Source organism: Semicossyphus pulcher, unplaced genomic scaffold (genome assembly GCF_022749685.1).
Source record: "Semicossyphus pulcher isolate SPU_LCO1_2020_fin unplaced genomic scaffold, fSemPul1.0.p SCAF_19, whole genome shotgun sequence".
Classification (NCBI taxonomy): domain Eukaryota; kingdom Metazoa; phylum Chordata; class Actinopteri; order Labriformes; family Labridae; genus Semicossyphus; species Semicossyphus pulcher.
Genome location: NW_027211692.1, coordinates 5,656,390 through 5,680,742, shown reverse-complemented (window position 1 = coordinate 5,680,742; position 24,353 = coordinate 5,656,390). Strand labels below are relative to the sequence as shown.

Genomic DNA, 24,353 nt, shown 5'->3' with positions numbered 1-24,353 from the left:
ATGGAGAATAAATTAAGCGAAAGGATGAGCAGCATCAGTTCTTCGATCGCTGATTCCACAGGAACACGAGTAAGTGACTTGATTGAAGCTGTGTACAGTAATACTAAATTATCCAACGATTCACAGTCTCTAACGTGCCTGTCCTCCTCTGTGCGTAATTTTGGAAACGCTGGCACACTGCTCCACGGTGCAAATTCAACAGGCGAAGACGCAGTTTTCAAAGACTGTACCATACTCGATGGATCACTTGCTGAAAAGCATTTTTATGATCGTAGCAGTGAATATCTGAAGTGTGACAGCGTGCAGTGGGAAGATTTGTTAACTGTTCAGAGGACGAATGTGGCCACATCCGAAAGTTTGCCGTGCGCAAGTTTGAGCCTCTCCTCAACAACCGGAACTTGTAAGTTCATCAAAGATGAACAGGAGCCTTCTGTGATTATGGGAACCCCCTCTCCCAACTTCAATCCATCAGCAGAGATACCTGCCATGGACACACCATCCGCCGTGGGTCCTCGACCGGGGCTGGAGGGATCTCCTAACTTTCTGATCGACCTGAACCAGTCAGGTAATCTTCCGGCGCTGACCCAGGGGAGGACTGACTCCAGGTGCGGTTTGCCCGGGAAGGCTGTCATCAACTTTGACGCCAACACGCACACATCCCAGCAACTAACAATGTTCAAGAGCGAGGTTCCCCGTTGGCAGATTCAGGCGTCTCCTCCTGAGCCTCAGTACTGGTTCCAGTCTGCAGCGGTGACCGAGGACCAGTTCTCACACAACGGCTACGATGGGGTCCAGGCCTTGTCTCAGAGGAACCAATTATCCTTCTCTGCATTCCCCGGGTAAGTAGTTCAGGATCTTAATTTAATGTCGAGATGCAAAGTTCCACCTGAAATCAGTCATCAATGAACTTTTCATGTAGGTTTTCTATGCCAGTGTGACTGTTCAGTTAAACGATAGAAGTAGTCAGTTGTTTTACCAGATCACAGGCCTACAGTATAGCCTGCGTAACTGACGATCAGAAAGTAATTTTGCTTAAATGACTAAAGTTATTTGCACTGCACAACAATGACACGTTTACGAGCCAGTTCTGCTTTTCTAAAGTGATAAGGAGTAAACTCTGCTCACTCTCTTTATTTACTGTAATCCGTCTCAACTGGAAATGTTCAGTTACAATGTGGTAGTTTGGGGTTTAGTCACCTCTGGGCAGCGTTAGCCTTAAAAACAGTTTTCAATCATCTCTGACACCCTTTCACATAATCTCTGGGTGTTTGGGGGGCTCTACAAGTAAAAAGAGGCCTTTTAAAAAGTATTTAAATTCACTAAAACAAGGCGATCATCACTGTAAGGACTGCTTAATTAAAGCCATCTTTAATTCTTGTCTTTGATAAATTAAGGAAAAAATGCAGACGTTTTACCCCTCAATATTAGCTACTCATTCCATTACAGTACATTTTCAATGACATGTAAAAGTGGGATTAAGATCTTTAATCACTGTTTCTTGTTTACGACAGAACAGCTCTGTCTTCAGTTATTAAATGAGTTCAGCTTTATAAAGGAGTTATCTTTGATTGTTTTTTTATTCAGTATGCCACCTCAGAGAATGTGTGTGATCTGTGGAGATGAAGCATCTGGTTGCCACTATGGAGTGTTGACCTGCGGGAGCTGTAAAGTCTTTTTTAAAAGAGCAGTTGAAGGTAAGCAAAGAAATCATTTCACCTCCTTTTGGAAAAAGTTTGTCCAAATATAATGTAATGTATGAGCTCTTTTTTTTAAATTTTGCACATGCATTTAATTACAAAATACTGAATAAGTTATGAAAGATAAAAGTTATCAGTGACAGCAGACAGTTTAACAGCTTTTCCTCTGATTTTATTCTGTTACAAGATGCCTTTTAACATCTGGCCAGTGACAGCTGGTCAAACATGCATGACTGTTTTACAAGCCCTCCTACTTTTGTTTTTCATCTCCCTACTGCATGTGCAGTTTCATATCCACTGTTACTTTTAGTTAAAACATGCTGTATGACATATATACTTAAATGTTTGGTGCCTGCTGCTGTAAATAGCAAAAACTGGCCTCCTGGCCCTACTTATTTGGTTTTTCTGATAATTTATGGACAAACTAGATAAAGAGAGATAAAATAAACAGAAACTAAAAGAAAGTGGTTTGAGGCTGTATCCAAATGTTGTTCTGTACAATCAGTTATCAGAGGTATAAAGTGAATGTGGTGATACATTGAGGGGGAGTTACCACCTCAAATTTGACTGACCTTCTATGGTAGTTGTTAAAGATCATTAGCAACAGTATCACATTGACCAGTGTTCACCGTGTTCTTCATCTCGGACTTGTTTTTCTTGTTATCTGGCAACGCGAGATACATAAGAGCCACTATGTCTAACCATGGCCATGTCACTCTGTCCTCACAGCCTTGCCTCTATCTCATTTTCTTCTTTAGATCTCCTCAGAACTCTGCCTTAGTAAGGATGGAGTAGCCATGTAAATAGTCAAGAGCCCTCCAGCTCTTTTTATCCTCATTATGTGCCTCTCCTCCTCCCTCTCGTCCTCCCTACATCTTTGAAAATCGAGTGCTGTTAAAATTGTGTGCATTGTCTGAACGCTTTCACACAACAGGCCATCATAGCTACCTCTGTGCTGGGCGCAATGACTGCATTGTGGACAAAATCCGGAGAAAAAACTGCCCTGCCTGTCGCCTTCGAAAGTGCTATCAAGCGGGAATGATGCTTGGAGGTACCGTTTGCTTCCATTTCTTTTAACACAGAGCTAATGTGTCTGCATAAGCCTCAAAGTAATTTGTACAGTACTTACATACAGTTAATATGTGAGTTTAATTTGTATAGACAGTAAAAGACTGAAGGTCTGTGATGTGTTGGGGTCCCAAGTTGTGCTCTTTGTGTTCAGATCTAACCGACCTTTGTATTCCTGTCACAGGTAGGAAGCTGAAGCGTTTCGGGGCCTTGAAAGCGTTGGGTTTGCCCCCCTCCCTGATGTTCCAATCTCACTTGGCCATGTCCAGCGACAATCAGGCCTTGACCTCGATGTCTTGCATACCAGGCGTCCGTGAGGTGCATCTATCCCAACAAATCCTCAATATCCTGGAAAACATCGAACCAGAGGTCGTGTACTCTGGTTATGACAACTCCCAGACGGATGTTCCCCATCTTCTGCTCAACAGCCTCAACAGGCTGTGTGAGAAACAGCTGCTGTGGATTGTCAAATGGTCCAAGAGTCTGCCAGGTAACGGCTCTCTGCAGCTCAGGGTCATCACACATGTTTCCATGGGGATCTAAAGGCAGGCCTCGCTGAAGGCCTCAGACTTAAACCCTGACTTAGATACAAGGCTTTGTAATGCCATGAGTATTGGATATGAGAGAAGGGTCTTAATCATTTGATCCATGCAGTAAATGTTAAATTATTTAGAGAGGAGCTGACGATTTATATTCTCTTTAATATGGTATTTGATTTTCTTTCTCAGGGTTTCGTAATCTCCACATCAGTGATCAGATGACCCTCATCCAGTACTCGTGGATGAATCTGATGGTGTTCTCTCTGGGTTGGCGCTCCTTTCAGAACGTCACCAGTGAATATTTATACTTCGCACCTGATCTGGTTCTCAGTCAGTAAGTAACCTTCATACAGACGATTTGAGCTGGGCTCGAATCACAATGATTTATATCTGAGAGTTATAGACACGACGCTGATGCATTTATTCATGAAGCCATGAATTCAGATGAAAGAGAGGCTCTCTGCAGTTCAGAAACATTAACCATTTTACATTTTTGTCTGACAGAGAGCAAATGAGGAGATCTCCAATTTATGACCTCTGCCTGGCGATACAGTTCATCCCTCAGGAGTTTGCAAATCTTCAAGTTACCCGCGAGGAGTTTCTCTGCATGAAAGCCATCATTTTACTCAACACAGGTAAAGACAGAGGAGTTGCTGTATCAGATGACTTGTGTTAATTTACTACACTCAGTAAACAGTAGGGATGCACGATATTGGATTTTTTGCCGATATCCGATATGCCGATATTTTACAACTCATTTAGCAGATTACCGATACTGATACCGATATTTTTTTCCCCGCACACCTAATTGCAGAGATCATCAACTCTCTTCTGTATTGGAATTAGCGTACAGTATAATGGTGATACTCTTATCACATTTGTTACAACAGTCGGGGTGACGCGTCTTGAGATGGTTAATCAAGTTTGTAGTGTTGAAAGACTTTGCCTTGGCTCCTCCTCGCATCACCGAAGCTGAGCAGTCATTGCAAATAGCGGTTTTGCTTTCTATTTCGGACACTTTGAAAAACTTCCACACCACGGACATTTTGGCTTCTAACTCTCTCAGGCTGCAGGTAGACACACGTCATCACGCTGCGCCGCGCAGGTCCTCTTCGCGCCGGGGACATTGCGCCGAGGTCGGGCATTTAATCGAGTATGCAGCAGGCCATTATTTTATCGGTTAATTATATCGGCGGGTATTGGCGTGTTGGCCGATATCCGATAGTTAAATTTTAAGCCAACATCGGCCGATACCAATAACGTGCCGATAATATCGTGCATCCCTAGTAAACACTGTTACAAATACAGATGTGAAGCTTTGATGACTGTCTACTGTAGAGCCACACAACACAGGGAGTGTTCACATGGTGACCGGACTTTGACAAGATTTATGTAGCAGCTGCTATCAAGTTCTGGTTTTACACTTACTGAAAAACATTGTTTTTAACAGTGCCATGCTACTTGTTACATGTACGTAGTGTTTTAAAACTGTTTGGAGAAATTATTGTGCCATTCTCTAAGCATCCTGTCTGCTTTTAGTGCCCCTTGAAGGACTCAAAAGTCAGGCAGCATTTGAAGAGATGAGGCAGACCTACGTCCGGGAGCTGACAAAGGCCATCCACATGAGGGAGAAGGGCTTGGTAGCTAGCTCGCAGCGATTCTACCACCTCACCAAACTGATGGATGCCATGCATGATGTACGCTCTCTTCTCGATTTAATTACAGAAGCATTTCTTATCGTGCAAATATAAATGCTATATTAGTGAGTACTAAAACAGGAATGAATGTTTCTTATCTGACAGATAGTGAAGAAGGTCAACCTGTACTGTCTGAGCACCTTCATCCAGGCAGACGCCATGAAAGTGGAGTTTCCAGAGATGATGTCAGAGGTCATTGCCTCCCAGCTTCCCAAGGTCCTGGCAGGCATGGTGAGGCCTCTCTTATTCCACTCCAAGTGATGATACCAGCACAGACATCACAACTCTGCCGAGACATCTTGTTACTGGATTATTGACCTTTCAATTACTGGAGTCCTCATAGCCTTCACCAATGTAGTCTGTCATCTATAGTTCACCAAACTGCCAAACTCATGGCCTTTAGTCGCTTTTCTTTAAACACATAAACCTTTTTTGTACAGAACTATGTAGAATTTTATAAATTCAGAGGCATAAATCAATAAAAACTCCTCTTTCTGGTGTAGCCACCCTTACCCGTCCTACAGCTGGTGTGCAGATGGTACTTACTAGCTGATAAACAACAGGTTTTGAGAACCTCTAGAGAAACAGATATTTTTGTACTGAAGCTCCAAAAAGTAGCTACTAACAAAAAATCTGATATTCAGTGTGTTCCACCAAGAGTTTTTTTCTTGGCATAGGAGACAGGAAGGAGACGCTGAAACCGGCAAGTTAATTTATTGAAATTCTCTTCGGGTCAGCAGAGTGACTCACTGCACCTACTTCAGGGAGTAGAAGCAGGAAACATACCTAGCTTTAACAAACACAAATAAACCTACCGTGTGCTTTGGTGACTTTGAAATAATTCCTTTGCAGAAGCTGCCCAATGGCTTAAATATTTTATTTTCCTAGTGCAACATTTTTAAGGAAATGTAATCTGTATCCAAACACACACAACGACGGACATTAACGGGATATATGGAACAGACCTGATGAAAAAGTAGAAAACATCTTTTAAAAAGTCTCATATCAAAATTAAAAGCACAGTTTTCTAATCAAGTTGAATGACAATCAGTTACCGTGTTTTTCAGCAGGTTAGTAACATAGAAAGAAAGAAATGTGGTGACATGATGTTGGTGAATGAAGTAAAAACTTATTTCTATTAAGCTACGGATAGGAAGAAAATATTAGTAACACTACAGGAGAATTGTGTTATCTTAGTGTAACAAAGAATTTGGACCACAGGTCTTATAAATCACGCTGTTTATTAATAGACATGTTTATGCACTGCTAAGACACAGTAGCTGATCGCAAGGAAACAAGCTTGCCATATAATAAAAAAAAGGATGCCAAATGTTACATATTCAGGTTATAGATATAATTTCTGTGATAAGCCCCTGCAAAGTCAGACTGTAAGGGAGTATTATTCCAGCATTAATGTTCAAGGCCACCTCGCATTCTAAAAAATGAAAATGGAAAGAACAACGTGATCTTGGCAAAGGCCAGATCATAAATAACCTCCCAAAAAACATTTACTTCAAACCAAGAAAGCTCCAGTTTACTTTCAGTTTGTGATATCTAAAGAGTGAAAGGGTTGCTGATTATTTTGCTTCTCTTGTCTTTTTCTGATATAGTATCACCTTTTAGATAATAAGGGTTTTTTCTTTGGAAATGTTGTGACAGTGATAGAAAATTAAATATTAAATGGCATCTAGTTTTCACTACTAGTACACCAGTGTACCAGTGAGTACAGTACCACAGCCGGCACTCAAGGTGAAGGCTCCACCTCATTAACAGCATTCATGGCATTATAAAAAACACATTATACGTACTGCATATATTTTATGTGATCATTTATAGTAACAACAGTTACAAGAAGTAAATACTTTTGATTAGCAACTACAGAAAAACTCACGAGCATTACTCTTCAGTACAGTACCGTGTAGCTAAATAGAAAGTGCACTGCAGCAGTGAGCAGGTTCAGTGGATGAACAATGTTCACAGGCCATAAACATAGAAGTTAAGGTGCAAACCATTATGCTTTTTCTAATAGACTAGATTCTATCCTTATTTTAAATCACAGTTTGTTTAATTACAGTTGATACAAAATGTTTATGAAGCTGAAGATTTCCATTAACGACTTGATGAAAGTGTTATGTTGATATACTGGGAAGTTAATAGATAATATATTTCTGACAATAAATCTTGTGACATGTGATGTGACTGTTTTGTGATTCTGAGGGCTAATTCTGTGACTAAAAACATCAGTGCAGTCGACGGGTATAATATTTACATATAATATTATTGTCTACTTCTGCTGGATCTGTGCTGAACATAAAATATTTCACAATGAAGTCATTACATAAAAGGAGGAGCATTTCTGCACTTTGGACTTCTAGCAATGTCAGAGCAAGCAGCTGTCCAGATGATATCTGCATTAGCTGCAGAAATGTCAGTTACCAGCAATAATAGGACGATTACAACAAGCAGTCACATTGTGTATTAGTTTTCCATGGATACCATGACAACGAGGCAATGTTTACCAGCTTGTTAGAGGAAGACGACATAATTCTCAGGGATTAATCCTGTTTTTCCCTCGTATGTTGCTTGGAGCCAGCCTGGTTCGACAGAGGGGTAGACTAAAGGACACAAAGAGAGAAATATACTTAAAGGAGACAAGCCAGCTCTTCATATAATATAACCTGAATAGAAGCACTAAGCCTGTATTTGATTTAATTATTTCCCCCACTGTGTGAATAGCAGCAGAAACAAGCTATTAGGCAGAGAAATAAACATTTATAGCAGATTGAGGAAGACTCTGGGTCAGACTGCTCTCTTAAGACCATCCCTGTGGAGCATTTTAGCAGATTTGAGAGCAGGATCTCTCTGCTTAATCAACCACAAACCACAATAAAACAATATGATTGATCATTGCTCAAATGCAACAACATTAAGGGGAATCGCTTTAAAACATAATCATCTAAAAACAATCTGGCAGAGGAATTCTGAATACAGATGTAGAGAGAAATAGCCTGTTAATGTGGAGGGCAATAAAAGTACTCTGCCTGCTGCTAAGTGCTGGGGAGCGTTTGTTGACGTTTTTGCGTTTGGCTGCTGGCTCTGCTGGCTGTGTTAACAGGGAACAGGCGCTGGTGCCTTCCATCACTAGGTTACAGTGACCTGCCTGCACTGGTTCAGGGCCAAGTCAGCTCTACATGGAAAAGGCAAGAGGCAATAAAAAATCCTGGGGCTGTTTGGATTTCAGTTTTGCATATGGGGGTGTCACGCTAAGAGCAAAATTGTTTTATGCTTCTACATAACGTTGGGAATTAGCCAAGTCACTGCTGTGTGCTGCCAGTACACACCAGACTGTCTGTGTACACTGTTCAAACTGCCAATCAGCTTTGCAAGGAGGTGTGTGTGCTTGTGAGCACTTCTGCTGCAAGGTATCGGTCAGCTGATGCATACAATGTTTTATAGGTCTTATAATGGCTCTGCTTACCATTTGAGAAGTGCGCCCCCTGGGGGAAGCTGAGCTCATGGCTGTGCTCTGCCTCACAGGAATACATCGCCTTGGCATCTCTATAAAGACATCAAAAACATTTTCCAAGGCAGATTAGAGCAGACGAGAGGGGGATTAAAAAGGTGAAATATTGTAGCATGGTTCATGTTTTACAGCACCTTCCTACTGGAACAGACTGTGGGGAAGAGGCATTTTCAAAAAGCAGTGCTCTGGCAGCAACCCTGAAACAACATGAAAAACAAAAGGTCACGGCTTGATTATATAAAGGATAAAAAAAGCTGTTGAAAGTGTTCGGTAAGTGATGTCACGCATAGAGAAATGTGTGCTGCAATCACATAATCAAAGTAAGAATTACTAGTCTAATACAATTTGAAATCTCAATGTCTATAAATCATCAGGGCTGCTTCAGGGAGAAAGTCTCCACTAAATCTGGACAAAGACAAGTCTGTCCACTTTCTCACTTCATTGTTTAGAATGAGGTGAAATGCGTAACGACACAATACGGGAGGTTTCCTTCCTCTGGGCGGACTCGGCTCCAGCGCGGTGCTGAATTGAGTTAAACTTTATAACAAGGTCGCACTTGACCCTGCACACAACAACCCCAGAGTCAAGGGGACAACAGAGCCTGAGGCAAACTGGGTGCTATACAAGGAAACTACTTGCGAGACCGTGTGACTGGTTTCTCAGACATGACAAGTCAAACAATCTATTCGTCCCGAGAGAACGAGTGCAGACTGCTGCTGGGTCACATCAACCCCAGAGCAGGCTGAGCGCAATTAAATCCAGCTCTCCCACCAGAGAGGAAAAGACATAAATCTACTAACACATACTCATCTGATCTTAGAGACCTCTCAATGCTCAGCACTCATACGCAGGCGAGGGAGGAGGAGATGACTCAGAGGGGAGAGACAGAGAGAGGGAGGAAGACTGAGAGAAATGTTGCTGAACTATTGTCCTCAGGGCCTTTTGACCTGGAGTTACTTTGATAGGGGTCGTAAAACTGGCCACATACAGTACACATTCCCCTTTCTTGAGCAATAACCAATGATTAATTTCATTTTAAATGAATCAGCTTGTTGTTTTTGAATCATTTTGTCCATAAAACACACAATTTATAAAAAACTGCCTGTCGCATTTTCCCAGAGCCAGGGTAACAACTTTAAATCACTTAAACTGTCTAAAACATTAAAATATTTGGTTTAAAATGATGAGAATAGAAAATAAAAATATAATTCTGTTTATTATTTGTCAGTTGTTCATTAAATTATTCAACTTATCATATAATAAATGGGTTTTAGGAGAGTGATAATGAATAAAGTATCCACAAGACACGATTTTATAGATGGCATTACACTACAGTTAATATTATCAATAGTATTAGTTGTGGTGGATATTAAAGGAGAAATTCTCCCCTGGAAAAGCCACTGTCAGTCAAAGCTGGTGTTATCTGTAATCGATAGAAGCAATAATATTTGAAATTGGCAGCATAGCTGTGGAGAAAGCTCGTGGTTTCGCCTTACATTCCTACAACACCCAGCATGCACTGCACCCCTCCCTTTGAAAGGAACGGCCCTGCGAGAGACGCTGGAGTGAAATAATACAGTTTCGCTGCAGGCAACAGCTCAGAGCGGAACAGAATCTGAAATACGATGAGAATATACTGGTGTATCGTCTAAAAAATCTTCAGGTCTGCAGTCTACATTTCAAACCTGACGATTTTGAACGAGACATGACATCAGAGGCGGGCGTCCTAGATTGAGGAAGTGTAGTTTAGCAAGCCAGTAGTTTTATGTAGTCTGGTGGAGGTTTTCCAGGGCCCACTGGAGAGGTGGATAGCGTCCTCTAAAGGCACAGAGCGAAATTGCATTTTTCCATTTTACCATGATGGCATTAGCTCCCCATAATAGCATGATAGGACGGATCAAACTGGCCCTTTAATGAGCTTAATTATTAGCTATTAAAACTCATTACACTGATCCAGGCCTTTGGTAGCCGTTGCTGGGCGAGGTGGCGGTCCTACGGTGGATCACTTGTTTTGGTGGCAGGTCTGGGTGCCCAGCAGGCTTTGAACTCTCTTTGGGCTCCAGTGTTGACAGACTGTGGACAGATCCTGAAAAGCTCCTGTGGCCTGGAGAGAGACAAGCAAATCATAACTCCTGACTGTGTAAATGACACAAAGACACTAAATGTTATTACTAAAACAGCTCACACTACGCGCCAAGTGACTCAAGAAATGAGTCTCTGTAAATTATATTTTAACACAGCTGTTTATATCACGCTTCAGTCTACAGGGTGCTGTCATCTCTGAGAGTATTAAGTTCTGGAGGAATAAATTATGGGAATAAAACTATCCAGTTTATGAATTCTGTCCTGAAAATGACATTTTCATGAGGTCGATTTCTACTTAATTTGTGCAAGGGAAACAAAATCAATAAACTAACGACAGAAAAGTTTAAAGTGGCTTTACTTAATGTTTATCTAACCTTCAGATATATGCAGTGATTTCAGAGAGGGAGCAGCTGAACGGTACAGCAGTGCTGGCCTGAGGTCAGTGCGACAGTGGGGAGCTTTTTTGGGGGCAGGAGACAGCCTGGGTGTGGTGCTAACGGAGGACAGGCTTTGAGCGTCCTCTGACTCTCCATCTGTACGCCCCGCATCCTCCCTGGAGCTGGACTCTGGGCTGCTGACACATACAGCGCTCCTGGGGCCATTTGAGAGCTGTGATGGCGTCCGGCGGAGGTCCAGGAGCGACTTGTCCTTGACCTGAGCAGAGGAAGCTGTTTTGGAGGAGCTATTCTGCTCAGAGGAGTGGGAGGACAAAGACTCCATGCTGCCCATGGGGGTGCTGCCTGGACTGCTGCTGAAAGTGTCACCTATGCAGGGACCAGAGAAGAGGCATACAAGGCCCTCATTAAAACCTGCTGAGTGACAAAGTCAAAGCAGTTCATTTATGGCATAAAGGAAATATCATTCTCTCAAAAGTCTCATTAAAAACAGCTAATGTAAGGTGAATTTTCAGTTACATTTTCAGTCCACGTGTGCAGATGTCTAGTGGATATAAAAAGCCGCCCACAGATTAAGGAGACTGTAGTGTGATGACCTGTGGCGGTAATCACTGCTGTGGTACTCACTTTCTGCATCTGCCAGGCACAGTGTTGGCGTGTAGATGCTGCGAGGCTTCCTGGACCCCGTGGACATACACATGGCTCTGCTCCTCCGAGATTCAGGCCGGCTCTGGGGTTGGGGCAGGGGCACATTGGGGTCTGGAGGCTGGTGAAAGATCTGGAGGTCCAGAAAGGCACGCTGAGCAAGAGCAAGAACTTAGTGTGCAATGAATTGGTGAACTAGAGCAGGTAAAATAAAAGCATGCTACACCTCAACAACAACTCACCTTGTTGAAGTTCTCGATAAGTATTTCCACCACAATGTTCTGGAACTTTATGTTCATCATGGCCGCCACAGTTTCCTCTTGTGAGCGCATGAGGGTGGGCCCGAAGATGACACCCAGGTTGGACACAGTCATCAGGTTGGACTGGCTTTGTGTGGAAACTCTGCAGGTGGAGGACATGGGAGTGACGTAGGTGAATGCATAAATACATGATGTAGTGACAGTTTTATTCTTTACTGGATCCTGACAGCTTTAGAGACACCTGAAAATGCATTAACGTCTCACTGAACTGTGAACACAATTTAATCAGTCACAGCAATTTTTATCTCCTCTCATAGGGCCGTCCTTTTTATAAAAGGCTGCAGTGTAACTGATTCATTACGGCAACACGTACGTGACGAGGTGTTTTATTAGGAGCTCCAGCATTTCCTTGTGCCTCTCGGGCAGCTTGTGGACCAAAGCGTGGACAGCACACACCCTGTAGTTCTGGTCATCTGACTCTGAGGAAAGGCAAAAGGATTTCAAATAATCAAGAGGCAAAAAATCTGAAACATAACATGCCAAGTTGGTAATTTTTGACACTATATCCGGGGGTGCAGAATTTCTAATTTGGCATGATATGCGATCTACATGTTGCACATTACATATGTGCATTTTCTGAGATGGAAACTTTTTAATTGGTTCATTCCTTGCTCATTTGATTAACCATTCTGTCGGGGGCAGGGTGAAGTGCCCACGAAGATATCCAGTTACAAAAAAATGCCTTTAAAAACAAGTTCCAACTCAAATACAATAACCTACAGACATCCTTAATTAAAAACATTACTGCAGTAAATAAATGTGCATGCTGCATTAGTGGTGTACGTTAATTCAACCAGGCTCTGCCCACTTTAGAAAGTCTCTTTCATGTATAATAATAAAGGTGAATCGATCAGCTAACAAATAAATGATATCAAAGCTGCAACTTTTCTTAACTTACTGACGGCCATGATAAAATCCTTGTGGAGCTTGAAGGTCATTAGAGGCTCAGAGAGACACCTGGTGAATAGAGAGAGCAGTTGTCGTTTATTTCCTTAGTGGCATTGGTCTTTCAAATGCAGCCACCAGCCTCTGTGAGTCACTGGCAGCGCTGAATGCATGACTAACACCGGGGAGGTTTCAAAGAGGCATAATGGAGGTAATGATGACTCCTGACAGCTAAAGACACACAGCTGGTGGGGCGAGCTGACCTGAGGTAATTCTTCAGTCCGCTGGTGATAGTTTTGTTGTCCCACGTCTCTGGATCCAGGTCCATATGCACTGGTGCCTTGGATGCTATTGGAAACACATTTTCTTTTTTACATCACCACAATGCGTAAGCTGTAAACTGTCTGGAAAAAACCCAATACAACCTGACATGACCTGACAGGGTGTTTAAAGAGGCATAAAAAATACAGACTGCCTTTTTGTGTAAATAGACTCGTGTACGTGCACAATAGTACATGTGTGCTGTCTCACAGAGACGGAGGTCAGGCTTTAGAGAGACTTCAATACATCATTCAGATGTTTGCTCAAATGTATGTAATGAATGCAAACAGGGTTACCTTAGGTAATCTAATAAGGTAATGACAAATGAACATGAGTCCAGACGGCTGTTACACTGTCCCACCACAGGGAGGACCTCTTCCCTCACTCTGCAGGGCCACACTATGTTTGCTGAATCTCTAGATTCAACTTGAATATGATTGTTAAAAACTAGCTATTCATTCACTGGAGCTTTTAAAACTATAAAAAGAGAAAATTAATACTCAGGGATTTTTAAATTTCAAATGTAACCAATTATGTTTTGTGCTACATGCAAGGATGTCATTAAATACTGAAGTGCAAAAAAATGACTGTAATGAAAGGAAAGGCATTTTAATTTGGAGCTCAGTAAAATAGAACCTAAAATCTTCATTACCTTCAAACACACATCACATTAGCAGTTTCTATTCTACTGAGCTGTCAGTGGAAAAATATGTAATTTTTTTAAGTTTGAAGGCTACTTACAAAACACAGTGGTCATCAGCTTCTGTACTTTGGAGTTGACTCCTCCAATTCTGTACAGTCCCATCGTATTGATACCTGTGTGGTCATGAAAAAGCACATGAAAGAAATGGAACGAGGAAGATGCGTATCTGTTGGTTAGGAATTATGTGGACACAACATAAGTTGTCCTATCCCTAATGAATGAAGCACATCGTTAATCAGAAATACAGCCAGGCTGCACTCAAGTCGTTTGACAGATGAAAGCTGAGAGATTTAAAAGCCTCACCTCTCATCTCCACCAGGTCAATGCATTTCCTTACAAAGTTAAAGCCGGCCTCATTAAGAAATGCTGTAATACAACAGGAGAATAGGATTGACATGTCAATTACTACCAGGGTTAACCACGCATCGTGCAGGAATAATAAGACGTCCCCTATGCTTGTGCTCCGACTAATAAGATGCAACCTCTGCGCTGGAAGGCTCTGCTATGTCAGCTGAGTGGGCGGATGTCAAGTAATTGTGTTAATGAACAGAGATAGCTCCTAGTAACAGAGTGTTTGCAGTTTCTTACAATACTGATTGTATTTGAGATGTGAAGGGTTTGGAAACATAGAAAGACATACTTACTCTCTTCCTTTTTGCTCAATATGGCCGGCAGGTTGTAAATCTAGAGAAAGTTTAAACATTCATTATAAAGTTTAGGAATCCGTTGTTGTTGTTTTAACAAACCCCAGAAAGAGAAAATGTTTCCTAGAGTTCATATGCTCAAAGCCTACTGTCCTATTATTAGCACAAGTGGGTGGTGAGGTCATGGTTTTTAAAAAAAGACTTAACCTGAGCCCACCAGAAGAGGGTGCCAGTGAAACACAATTCAGTTCTGGCTTTGTTTTCTTGCCAAAAAGGCAACTAAAAAACCTTGTGGCCAAACAGCAGCCAGCACAAAAATGAATATTTCAAAGACAAACAGGCAAAGTTCCTCACCGGCTCCTTGCCATCCATGGCCTCCAGCCACAATCTTCTGTTGGACTCTGACAGTGCCTGCAGTGTCATAACGCCATGCCTGGAAAGATTTCAAAGAAAAGCTGGTCTCAGTCTGATCTCATTGCCTTGGGGCCCCTGGACAGGCCTTGTTTACACTGGCTAAGACCACTATAAAAGGACTAGTGTGACTAAAATAGCTCATGTGCAAATGCTTGACTTCAAACTGTGCCCTCGGTTGGCTCAGTGCCTCACATTCCACTCCCGATTAAATGCTACATGTGCTTTAATATTACAGTGATTCAGTTTTTCTGCACCCAACATGCATACACCTTCATCTCATCGTGTTCTACAGCGCAGCAGATCTCCCGTCTCATGTCTCACCTCACTGCGGGCAATAGTTTAAAACTGCTCTGAGCTTTATCTGCAGTCGATACGCAGCACGGTTACTGTTCTGTAATGACAACGCCGTGTGATGATACTGGCAAACTAAACGCAGCCCACCCAGTGGTGACAGTTAGTACTAGCATGGAGCGATGTAATCTGTCTAGTGCAATAACCGAGTAATAACAACCACATGAATAAACACGTTTACTTCCTGGGGTATCTGGTCATGCAGAGAGTTTTGGATTTATTTTAGAGCATTTTATTTCTGTCTTAGATACTAAAGCCTTCACCTGAGTGTAAAGGTGAAAGGAGTTTCATTTGTGATGCTCACAACACTGAAAACAGTTTAAATATCCAACAATGACATTTCTGCGGCGGTCCCCATGGGCATTCTTTCCAGAAAGACGCACTGATGTTGGACATTTTTAAATGATATCTTTCATTGCTTTTTTATTTCACTGCACCAACAATAAAATTCTACTCGTTGGGTTGGAGGAAGACGTTTCAGAGGTGGATGTAAGTTTTTGCATGGTTGAATACCCCTGTAGTAATCTGTGCAATAATATGTGGTTGAGAGATGGTCGGCCTGATTGTGGCCGGGCTATAGAGGTAACAGCATGTTTATTATAATGAGGATGAATGCATGAGCTTGAAGCTGACTGGAGCTCGGCCCTCATTGTCCTTGTGGTTGGAACAAGCACCTTGGGGCTTCGCCGTTTATGATAAATGAGTTGTCCGGCAAATAAACTGCAGTTATTGTCCGTGCTCAGCAACACTCAGCAAGGGTGAGCGGGGCTGGCCCTGTGCAACAAAAATGCACATTGATGAGCTAACGCTATATTCTGAAATACACGTCACAATAATGATATAATCAATTCGGCCACTGTTAATCACCAGGTGTTGAATGTGTTTGATCTTTGACCAATACCTCTACCTATCCCCCAGTGCAACATTAAACATCAATCAGTTATGAATGTTCCCACACAGCTGAGAGATTTCAACCTTCTGACGAGAGACAAAGTGATTAAGTGACTTCAGAATAACATGAATCAGTGTATTACTTGAGTTATTGAAGACAAGTATAAATAATTGAAGAATGTGTCTGTGTCCTGAAGCCATATTGACCACAGGCTGTCTGATTCTGTGAAGTGGTAAGAAGGCGACAGTATTTCATTAGAAGGCTTGGATTTGAGACTGAGTGAATGAGACGATTAGCAGCACACATGCAGCACATGCAACTGCTCTGAGAGGGCAGCACTGGTCAGTTCACATACCGGACTTTACAGAAAAACTGAAGCGGTCTGAAAAGAGTTCCACGATAGATGTCATTTCTACATTGACATGAACACAGAGAGAAGACGGAATGGGTTCACAAATAGAGTAAATGTCGATGTTGTGGACATTCAACAAACAAGAGCTTGGGAGGGAGAGGAACATGCAGGACAAAACAGAGCTGAAAACATCCAACACTGGTAAACACGGAGTCCTAGAAGATGTTAATCAAACCTGAACATTTCCTGCAATGCTGAGTTCTCCCATGATAATCTGAGTTAATTGCCAGTATCAATTGGGTTCAATAAAACACAAGATGCATGAGAACAAAACATCCCACACGCGCTTCATCAGTCTTAAAATGTTAGTGGTAAAATAAAGATTCTGTTTAACCAAATGTGTGTCTTAAATGATTCAAACACGACTCTCATGTTGGTACATTTTGGACAGCTTAAATGTTGGGAACTTTTTCAGACTAAAATACTTGCTGCAAAATGTCACCATGTAAAATGTCTTGAGTAGTGTAATGGTATTATTTCCAGTCTTTTTCCAGAAGCCAATGTAAGCTTCACAGTATAGTAACATCAAACTGTTGTTGGATAAGTATTTGTTGATCTGTAGCTTTCCCCACCCAAGTTATCTTCATAAGCACTGTCCTAAATAGTGATGGAAAACAGATCTCAACATGCTAGAGGAGGTGGTAGTAGTATTAAATATCAGGTTTTGTGTGTATATGTTTTCAGTCCATGTAAGTGACAAGACATTATTTGGGTAAATGTAGATGATTCACACAGTCACAGACCTCTCCACCACTTCGATATCAAAGCAGAAGCGTTTGTCGATGGAGTCCGTTTTCCTCCGGATGCAGGACTTCAGCTTGAACATCTCTGCTTGGTTCAGGACAAGCCCATTCTGAAAAACAAACAAACAATTCATTGATAAATATAAATTGAAATGAATAATGACTAATGAATTCTTCCCTTGGAATATTAACAAAAGTCTTAACTCTTTTTTTTCATCCTATTAAGTCCTTAAAGATAAAATCGTGAAGATTTCAATTCTTGTGCGCTTCAGCACCTCCCACTTCCAATAGTCAGTAATTACTAGGGCACTTTTCCCACGTTAACCAGACGTGTACAGCTCGCTCCCTTTGTCATGGTTCTAAGTCTTGCTTTTCCTCACTTTCATTTGTAGACTGTTTCCATTCTTCTGAGCATCGAGTTTGTTTCTTTTTCTTTGGATTTTCACTTATTTTTGAAGTTGTATCTGTAGTCATCTTCAATCTTTTCTTTGTTTGTTCAGCCATAGTAGATTACTGTTTCCTCACAATGCTTACAGAAACCTGAAGTGCAGCCGCTTAGCTCCGCCTACCCTCTCTGACAGACCAACCACTGCTGGCTGACGGAAAACGCGTCACTAACTGGGCTCCGCTTGTGATTTTTCTGCGAAAGTCGCCACAGACAGCCAGTCCATAGAAATCCGATGTACGGCAAATGCAAAGACTTTCATCAGTGGGCCATCAACATTGTGTTACCTCATTCAGCGATAGATAGAGCATAAACATACATTCAAATGAAGTAGATCTGTACAGTGGCTTGTGTACAAAAGAAAAAAAACCTAACTTTCTCTGTTGAGGTATTTTTATGACTTTCACTTTCTTGTTATTTGTGGATTTAGTTATCTTTGAAGCGTTTTGGTCCTCTTTGAGTTAACGAGTCTTTTGTTTTCTGTTCCCAATTCGCACTTCTGTCATCTTGACTTTTTTTCCCTTTTTTCCCCCCCGGGTGAAACATTCTGAAAGCCTCAAAGGGGTTCTTTGTGTTACCCACAAAGATTATACTTGCTCTGTGTTTTTCAGCTTTTATCATTTGTTTGTGCAGCTCATCTAAAATACCTGTTTAGCTGCTGACTTATTTTCTGTGGTGCTCATGGTGAAGGTCTTGCTGCCTTTCTCATATGTGCAGTAGTGACGTGTCCAAGTGCATCCCAGAGGACCTAGGACAGGATAAAAAAAGAACAAGATAGTGGTTGAGCCAAAATATTTTTCTCTGAATTGCAGGCTTCTGGAAAGACTTCTGAAAATCAATTTGCAATTAAAGTGTGATAAATCAAAAGTTGTTTATCACTGCTGATAAAAATCTACCACTCGAGTATCTCCCCCCTTGTTTGAGAGCACATCAAAGTGAATCAGTAAACAGGATGAATTATGAGCACTGTGTGAGAGAATCTCTTCTGCAGAGGCCTGGGAGAACTCTAGACATGTTCATGATGATGGATGTAAAACATGCACTTATAAGTGGGCTGGGGGGTCTGGCTGGCTGGGAGCCTGGCTGGAAAGACTCACGTTTCTCCTGGACGTACAGGAAGCCTTCCATCGTCCACTGGCCGGGGGGTTTATAGTCCTGATCTGCAGACCTTATCCTCTTCATCAGCTTCTCCACTTCCTGCTTGGTGCTCTCAAAATTGTTCCGTGTCTGCTCAGAAAATAAAAATATAGGATTGTAAGTGCACTAAGAGAGGAAGACTTGTGTACCAGCATTTCTTCTTCAATTTCTCATCTCAAAAACACCCACATTTTATCTACATCAAGGAGCAGACTCAAACAAGAAACGGCGTGAAAAATGCTTTGTATTTGTGCAGCTTTAAGATCAGCTATCATTCTGACAAACCATTTGGAAACACTGACACAGAAATGTATATAAATGACATTTATATTGGAAAACGCACTTCAGGTGATTCAAAATTAAGACTCCCGTGAATCCTCTTATTTTGTGTCAAAAGATCAGCATGAGGCTGCTTTCTTTCCCTTACTCGAGAGATGCTGAGACAGCCTCACCTTCTCAGGCTCTTATTAGAGCTCTCTGCATCTGAGGACGTGGAGAGAGGGTCAGGCAGAGAAAACTGTCAGGGCAGCGGTGCTGACATTTTGGGTCAGAGAGAAATTTGGGCCCTCGGGCTACAAGTGGTGAGGTCATGGTGGTGGAAGGAGGGGTCATGACTACAGCTGCAGTTTTACTCCCAATGCTAACTCTTTTTTTTGACGCATTACCATTAAATAGCCTGCAGTGACTGCCTGCAATACAACATTCTGACAATATTGATCCTCAGTGCAGCAAAGACTCTCATTTAATCACACAGCTATCCATTTGTGAAAACTCGGCTTGTTATGTCGGCGTGAGATAAGCTGCAGAATCTGATTACGTGGCTGGTTGCCTTTGTGTACAACCCCTAAGGTGTGGAGACTTACGTTCTGTAGGTTGAACTGGAGCTGCTGTTTGTACGGATCAAATTCATGAGCCAGCTCGTATCCTTCATGGTAGAATGTAAACAAACCCTGAAGAAAGGCCAGGAGCTGGAGAGGAAGAATATTTAGAGTTGATTTACTGAGTGAATAACAATATAGAGCTTGATTGCAGTTTCACACCAGAGAGAACACTTTATTAAGGTACATTGCAACTTAAAGTGAACATCTGAAATAATGACTTTTTAAATCACACATTTATCATAGAGAATCTCCAACACATGGGGAATGCAGTCTGTCGTGATTTTAGGTTTGCAGAAGTTCAGAAGTTGTTTTGATTCTGTGGTTTCAGTCAAAGTCACACTCTGTGTTTATATCCACTTTTGGAGTAGAGCTATTGTTATTATGCACATATTGCAGTGCCAAATGTAAAAGTGTTGATGCACTAAACATTGCACATGGGAGTAAGGCAACAACAAGGAAAGTTTCAGAAAGTTTAAATTCTATATTTCTGACACATATTGATCTTGTTTTCTGTATAACTCACAAACAAGCGTAACAATCTTAGAAAAAAAGGCACTGACAGCATTGTTTGATTCTCCAGCATCCTGAGGACATAGCCACTGAATAAATATATCCAAGATGAGACCTGGTATGTCAAATGTTCAAGGATGAAGCATCTTATTTGTGCCCATATTCATCACAGGCGAGGCCGAGCCTTGTCACTTTCCCCTCCACTACCTGGAGCCTGCACATTTACATTTCTGGTCTGGGTTCTGGGTGACCTGCCAGTCGATATAAACAAACAACAAAGCAGCCACTTTGCTCCCATCTCAGGTTCCCAGACATTTAACACCTAGAGAACTTAATGTTTCCACTAAAGATGTTAGAATTGACTCCACATATGTGAAAGGTTTGGGCTTTTACAGAGGCTTATATTTGTGCTTGCGGTTTGTCTTGTTTTGTTTGACAACAACCACTATCCAATTGAACCCACTCCCTCCCCCAAATGGATCGACCATGTCACGGAGAATTTGTGATGCAGATGAGAAATATGTAGAATACAAGCGTAGATGTATACCTGTGAGAGATGTGTAATTGTGTCTTCACTCAGGAGACGATACAAGAGACACTTAAAAAGCCACTTCCATTAGCAGTAAGTACAATTATTGTGTGCTATTTTGAGTGTGTGCCACTTAAACTATACTTGTACTTTTACAAATTAAAAGGCAATTACTGCATCTTCAAAAGGCATTCAGCACTAAGAGCAGAAACATGTAAAAAGGAGACGTCTCTTACCGGCTCGACAAACTCAAACTTCTTTTTTTCTTGCACTTCTTGTATTTTGAAAACATACTCAAGGGAGGCGTCATAAAAGAGCTGTCTCTCCTTATCAATCTGCGTGTCAGCCTGAGGAGGAGCAAACACACGGGGGTTAGAGCCATAACAATGACAGGGGTCAAACTGGGCGAGCACCGTGTGGACAAAGAGTTAATGCTTATTACCAGCACCTGGAAACAGTGTGTGCTGAAAGAGCAGTGCACAAACTCAAGCTTCATTTTTAGGAGACACTTCCCGGACCATAAAATAGCATTATTTAAAGACATGTTGAGGATAAGAAAATTAGTTTTGCTTTTACCTCCTGCAGATATGCTTCCTTCTTTTTGGATGACAAGCTGAGGTGTCTCTCAAGCGTGGAGTAGTATTTCTCTGTTTCCTTATCGAATTTCTTCTTCCCCTCCTAAAAGGTTTCACAAGACACATGAAAAGCTTAAACAGTATCCCGAGTGTGTCACACTTTCCTGGGTGTGTGTGACGTACTGCCACTAGGTGGAAGTCTCACTACATTTTCACATGGCATTCGGCAAATGCCATTTAAATTCCTATAGATTGTTACAGGTCATAAAAAAGGCATGTGCTTGATCTACTGGTGGTCAATAAGGAGTATAAATTATCAAAATAAATGTATGCTAGTGTTCTGACAGGGCCACAGTCGGTGACATAAGTTCACAGCAAAATACACTGAATAAAATGCACTGCAAATCATCAACAGCACAATGCATGTGGCACTGTTACGGACAGGACTGGCTGCACGCTGTGTGTTTTTTTCTTCCTTCTTATGCTCCACCTGCAAAGACAAGTCAAGCTCTATAGTCATGAGTCCCAGGATTCAGACAGAGTGTCCCAGAAGGCTCGGAGGAAGGAACAGGAAATGGGTTTTTCATGCCAGATGCCCATCTATAAAGCATAGACTAAGAGATCTAACATTTCACCCCGAACAAAAAAAAAAAAGATCGACTTTTTGGGCCTTAATCAAACTCTGCCCAAGCAGAGAGAACCTGTCTGTATGAGGGCATTCAAGTGTCTCATCTTCAAGGCTGACCTCTAAACCGAGCTTGCCCACTTAATGCCCATCTCACTATCCAAACATTCATAAAGTGGTTTGTGGAGAGGCAGAGCAGAGGGGGGTGGGGAAAGTGTGAGGAAACAGGCAATGTAACCAGATCCTGCTTGTTTGTTTTCATTCCCATGGCCCTGAAATTTAGCAAGTCTAATCTACTAGCTACTGATATGACCTAGAACAGTGTTCTGCCTCAGCAACCCCCACAGCAGTTAAACACAGTGGACGAATTCACCACAAGACACTGTAACCCTCCTACATAACTAAAACAAGTCCAGCACAAAAATCAATAGATAATTTCTTGTAGTAGCATCTTATTTCCATCTTTCCTGTCATGTCTGACCCAGGGATGATCTTTTCAGGAGTGGGGAGGAAAATCAATTGTGTGTGTGCCGACTATTCGGGAAAAAAAGACAACACTTATGAGTGGATGGCAAAATAAACATGTAATAAAATATGATATCTCACTGACAGGAAATAAATTTCCCTTTAGGATCATGTGTTTGCCGTTAGAGAACAAAAGTATCTTACTGCTGTCGACGTGACATTATTTAGTGTGCAGGCACACAACTGTTGCCCTGAGGAAGAAACCAACACACATACACACAAGCCCTGCACAGACACACACACACACACACACACTAGGGATCACATTAAATTAAGAGCTTTAGAGCCCTGCAGTCACAACAGGAATCTCCTAGCTCGGCTGACCAGTGTGGGCATGCCAGAAAACTCCTCTGTACGTCTGCAATGACTCTTTCACACTTACACAAAGTGGGGAGTGACTCAGAGCTGCAGCGAGTCTGTGAGGCAGAGCCACCCTGATTAAGTCACCTAAAGTGCCTTGCTTTGTTTTGATCCAGGCAGGACGTGTATAAACTGGCGTGATCGTAATGATACCCTCGAAGAAACACCAGGTGTTTGTTGGTTTGCCCATGTGGTGAGCGCACTTCCACCCCAACCCCCCCGGATATGTTTGTGCAATCAGAGTGGAATATGAGCAATTTAAATTGCAAAGACCCTCCTAGAGAAGGGGGGAGCAGTGCAGGCAAAAGGCTTTGAAGCCAGACACGTGGTGGCAGAGGACATAGATGTGAATAGATATATACCCTGAAGCACACAAGTTTCTGACACAAACTAATGCCAGCGCCCCAGAGTAATCAGCTGGCAGGGAATGGATAGAGCCGGAGCACTTCCCAACACTCTGTGGTGCACAAAACACACATGAACCTACCACTTGGGAGATTTCCTCATCTGATTGCTTTGTTCGCGCTCATGAATAAATCAGATGCAGGAAGAGAATATTCTGATGCAGATCCCTCTGTAGTGGAATTTCTAACTGGCAAGCCTCATGATGCTGTTAAAAGCACTTTGATGCCAGCTGTAGGACGGGTGAGCTTGCTAATTCTTAATGTAACATTGCAGGGAGAAAAAAAATAGGAGACAAAATGCAGCTTTTCCTCTGATCCGTTGTTCTCTGTTTGCTGTATAAAAAAAGATGCTGAGAACAGGCAGAAAGACGGCAGGAGGAATATTTGGACGCCTGCCGTACATCGCGAGTTTGACACTGGCCCTAATGAGCCTCAGGGCCCTCATTCCTGTATGTCTCATCACTATGGTAACAGCTGTAAGCGGCAAGAGAGGTCCAGTGCGTCTATGTTTTGTATGTAGAAGAGAGAAGCCCAGATATCACGCACTAGCACACTACACCTTCTCATTTCCATCCAACACCTTGGAATAATGAAAACATCAATGGCTAGCGACGTGTCACATGCAGTATTTTTCATCACACATTCATTTTAAATGGATTCTCCGAGCGGTGACATGAAAGGGGGAACTCTGCAACCTATCTCTATAAGCTCATTAGGAGACAGCTAATTGGAGCAGGGGTCCAGGACGGCGATTAAATAGCAATATCCAGGTTATTTTGATGCTCCACTACACACGAGCCGGTCTCGCTTCCACGGGGGAGAACACAAGGCTTCAGCCTGAGTTCGGTAACTTTGCTGCAAAGCCAAAAGATGTCTCCCTCTTTACCTGAAATCCCACTTCCTGAGGAGACATCACAGACAGCAAGAAGTCGGCCAATTAACACAGAGTAATTACAAACATCTGCTTCTGAGGAGTTGAAAACAAATACCCAGACTTCTAAATAAGCCGTATTTAGTGTGTGCGTGTC

At 42.1% G+C, this 24,353-nt stretch overlaps 2 protein-coding genes across 4 annotated transcripts in view; one reads left to right on the top strand and one right to left on the bottom strand.

The window, feature by feature from the left end:
* Window positions 1–7,188, top strand: pgr (progesterone receptor). Of its 3 annotated transcripts, none has more exons than XM_069668400.1 (9): window positions 1–88; window positions 455–839; window positions 1,585–1,694; window positions 2,632–2,748; window positions 2,950–3,255; window positions 3,494–3,638; window positions 3,809–3,939; window positions 4,844–5,001; window positions 5,107–7,188. In XM_069668400.1, the coding sequence occupies exons 1-9, from the start codon at window positions 1–3 to the stop codon at window positions 5,260–5,262; spliced, it is 1,596 nt and encodes a 531-aa protein (XP_069524501.1). In that variant the 3' UTR covers window positions 5,263–7,188. The 3 variants fall into 3 exon arrangements, with proteins under 3 accessions (XP_069524501.1, XP_069524500.1, XP_069524499.1); XM_069668399.1 differs by having other exon boundaries at window positions 1–504; window positions 589–839; XM_069668398.1 differs by having other exon boundaries at window positions 1–839.
* Window positions 6,151–24,353, bottom strand: part of LOC138596926 (rho GTPase-activating protein 42) — a 58,936-nt gene continuing 40,733 nt past the window's right edge. The window contains exons 5-24 of the mRNA XM_069668403.1: window positions 21,413–21,514; window positions 21,073–21,183; window positions 19,780–19,884; window positions 18,877–19,006; window positions 18,427–18,527; window positions 17,335–17,444; window positions 14,877–14,955; window positions 14,523–14,562; window positions 14,182–14,244; window positions 13,917–13,991; window positions 13,118–13,202; window positions 12,868–12,926; window positions 12,283–12,388; window positions 11,892–12,051; window positions 11,632–11,782; window positions 10,984–11,373; window positions 10,472–10,628; window positions 8,659–8,721; window positions 8,480–8,559; window positions 6,151–7,616 (exon numbers count right to left, since the gene is read on the bottom strand). Of these exons, the coding sequence (XP_069524504.1) occupies window positions 7,528–7,616; window positions 8,480–8,559; window positions 8,659–8,721; window positions 10,472–10,628; window positions 10,984–11,373; window positions 11,632–11,782; window positions 11,892–12,051; window positions 12,283–12,388; window positions 12,868–12,926; window positions 13,118–13,202; window positions 13,917–13,991; window positions 14,182–14,244; window positions 14,523–14,562; window positions 14,877–14,955; window positions 17,335–17,444; window positions 18,427–18,527; window positions 18,877–19,006; window positions 19,780–19,884; window positions 21,073–21,183; window positions 21,413–21,514 (2,256 nt within the window). The 3' untranslated portion in view covers window positions 6,151–7,527. The remainder of the gene's footprint in view (window positions 7,617–8,479; window positions 8,560–8,658; window positions 8,722–10,471; window positions 10,629–10,983; window positions 11,374–11,631; window positions 11,783–11,891; window positions 12,052–12,282; window positions 12,389–12,867; window positions 12,927–13,117; window positions 13,203–13,916; window positions 13,992–14,181; window positions 14,245–14,522; window positions 14,563–14,876; window positions 14,956–17,334; window positions 17,445–18,426; window positions 18,528–18,876; window positions 19,007–19,779; window positions 19,885–21,072; window positions 21,184–21,412; window positions 21,515–24,353) is intronic.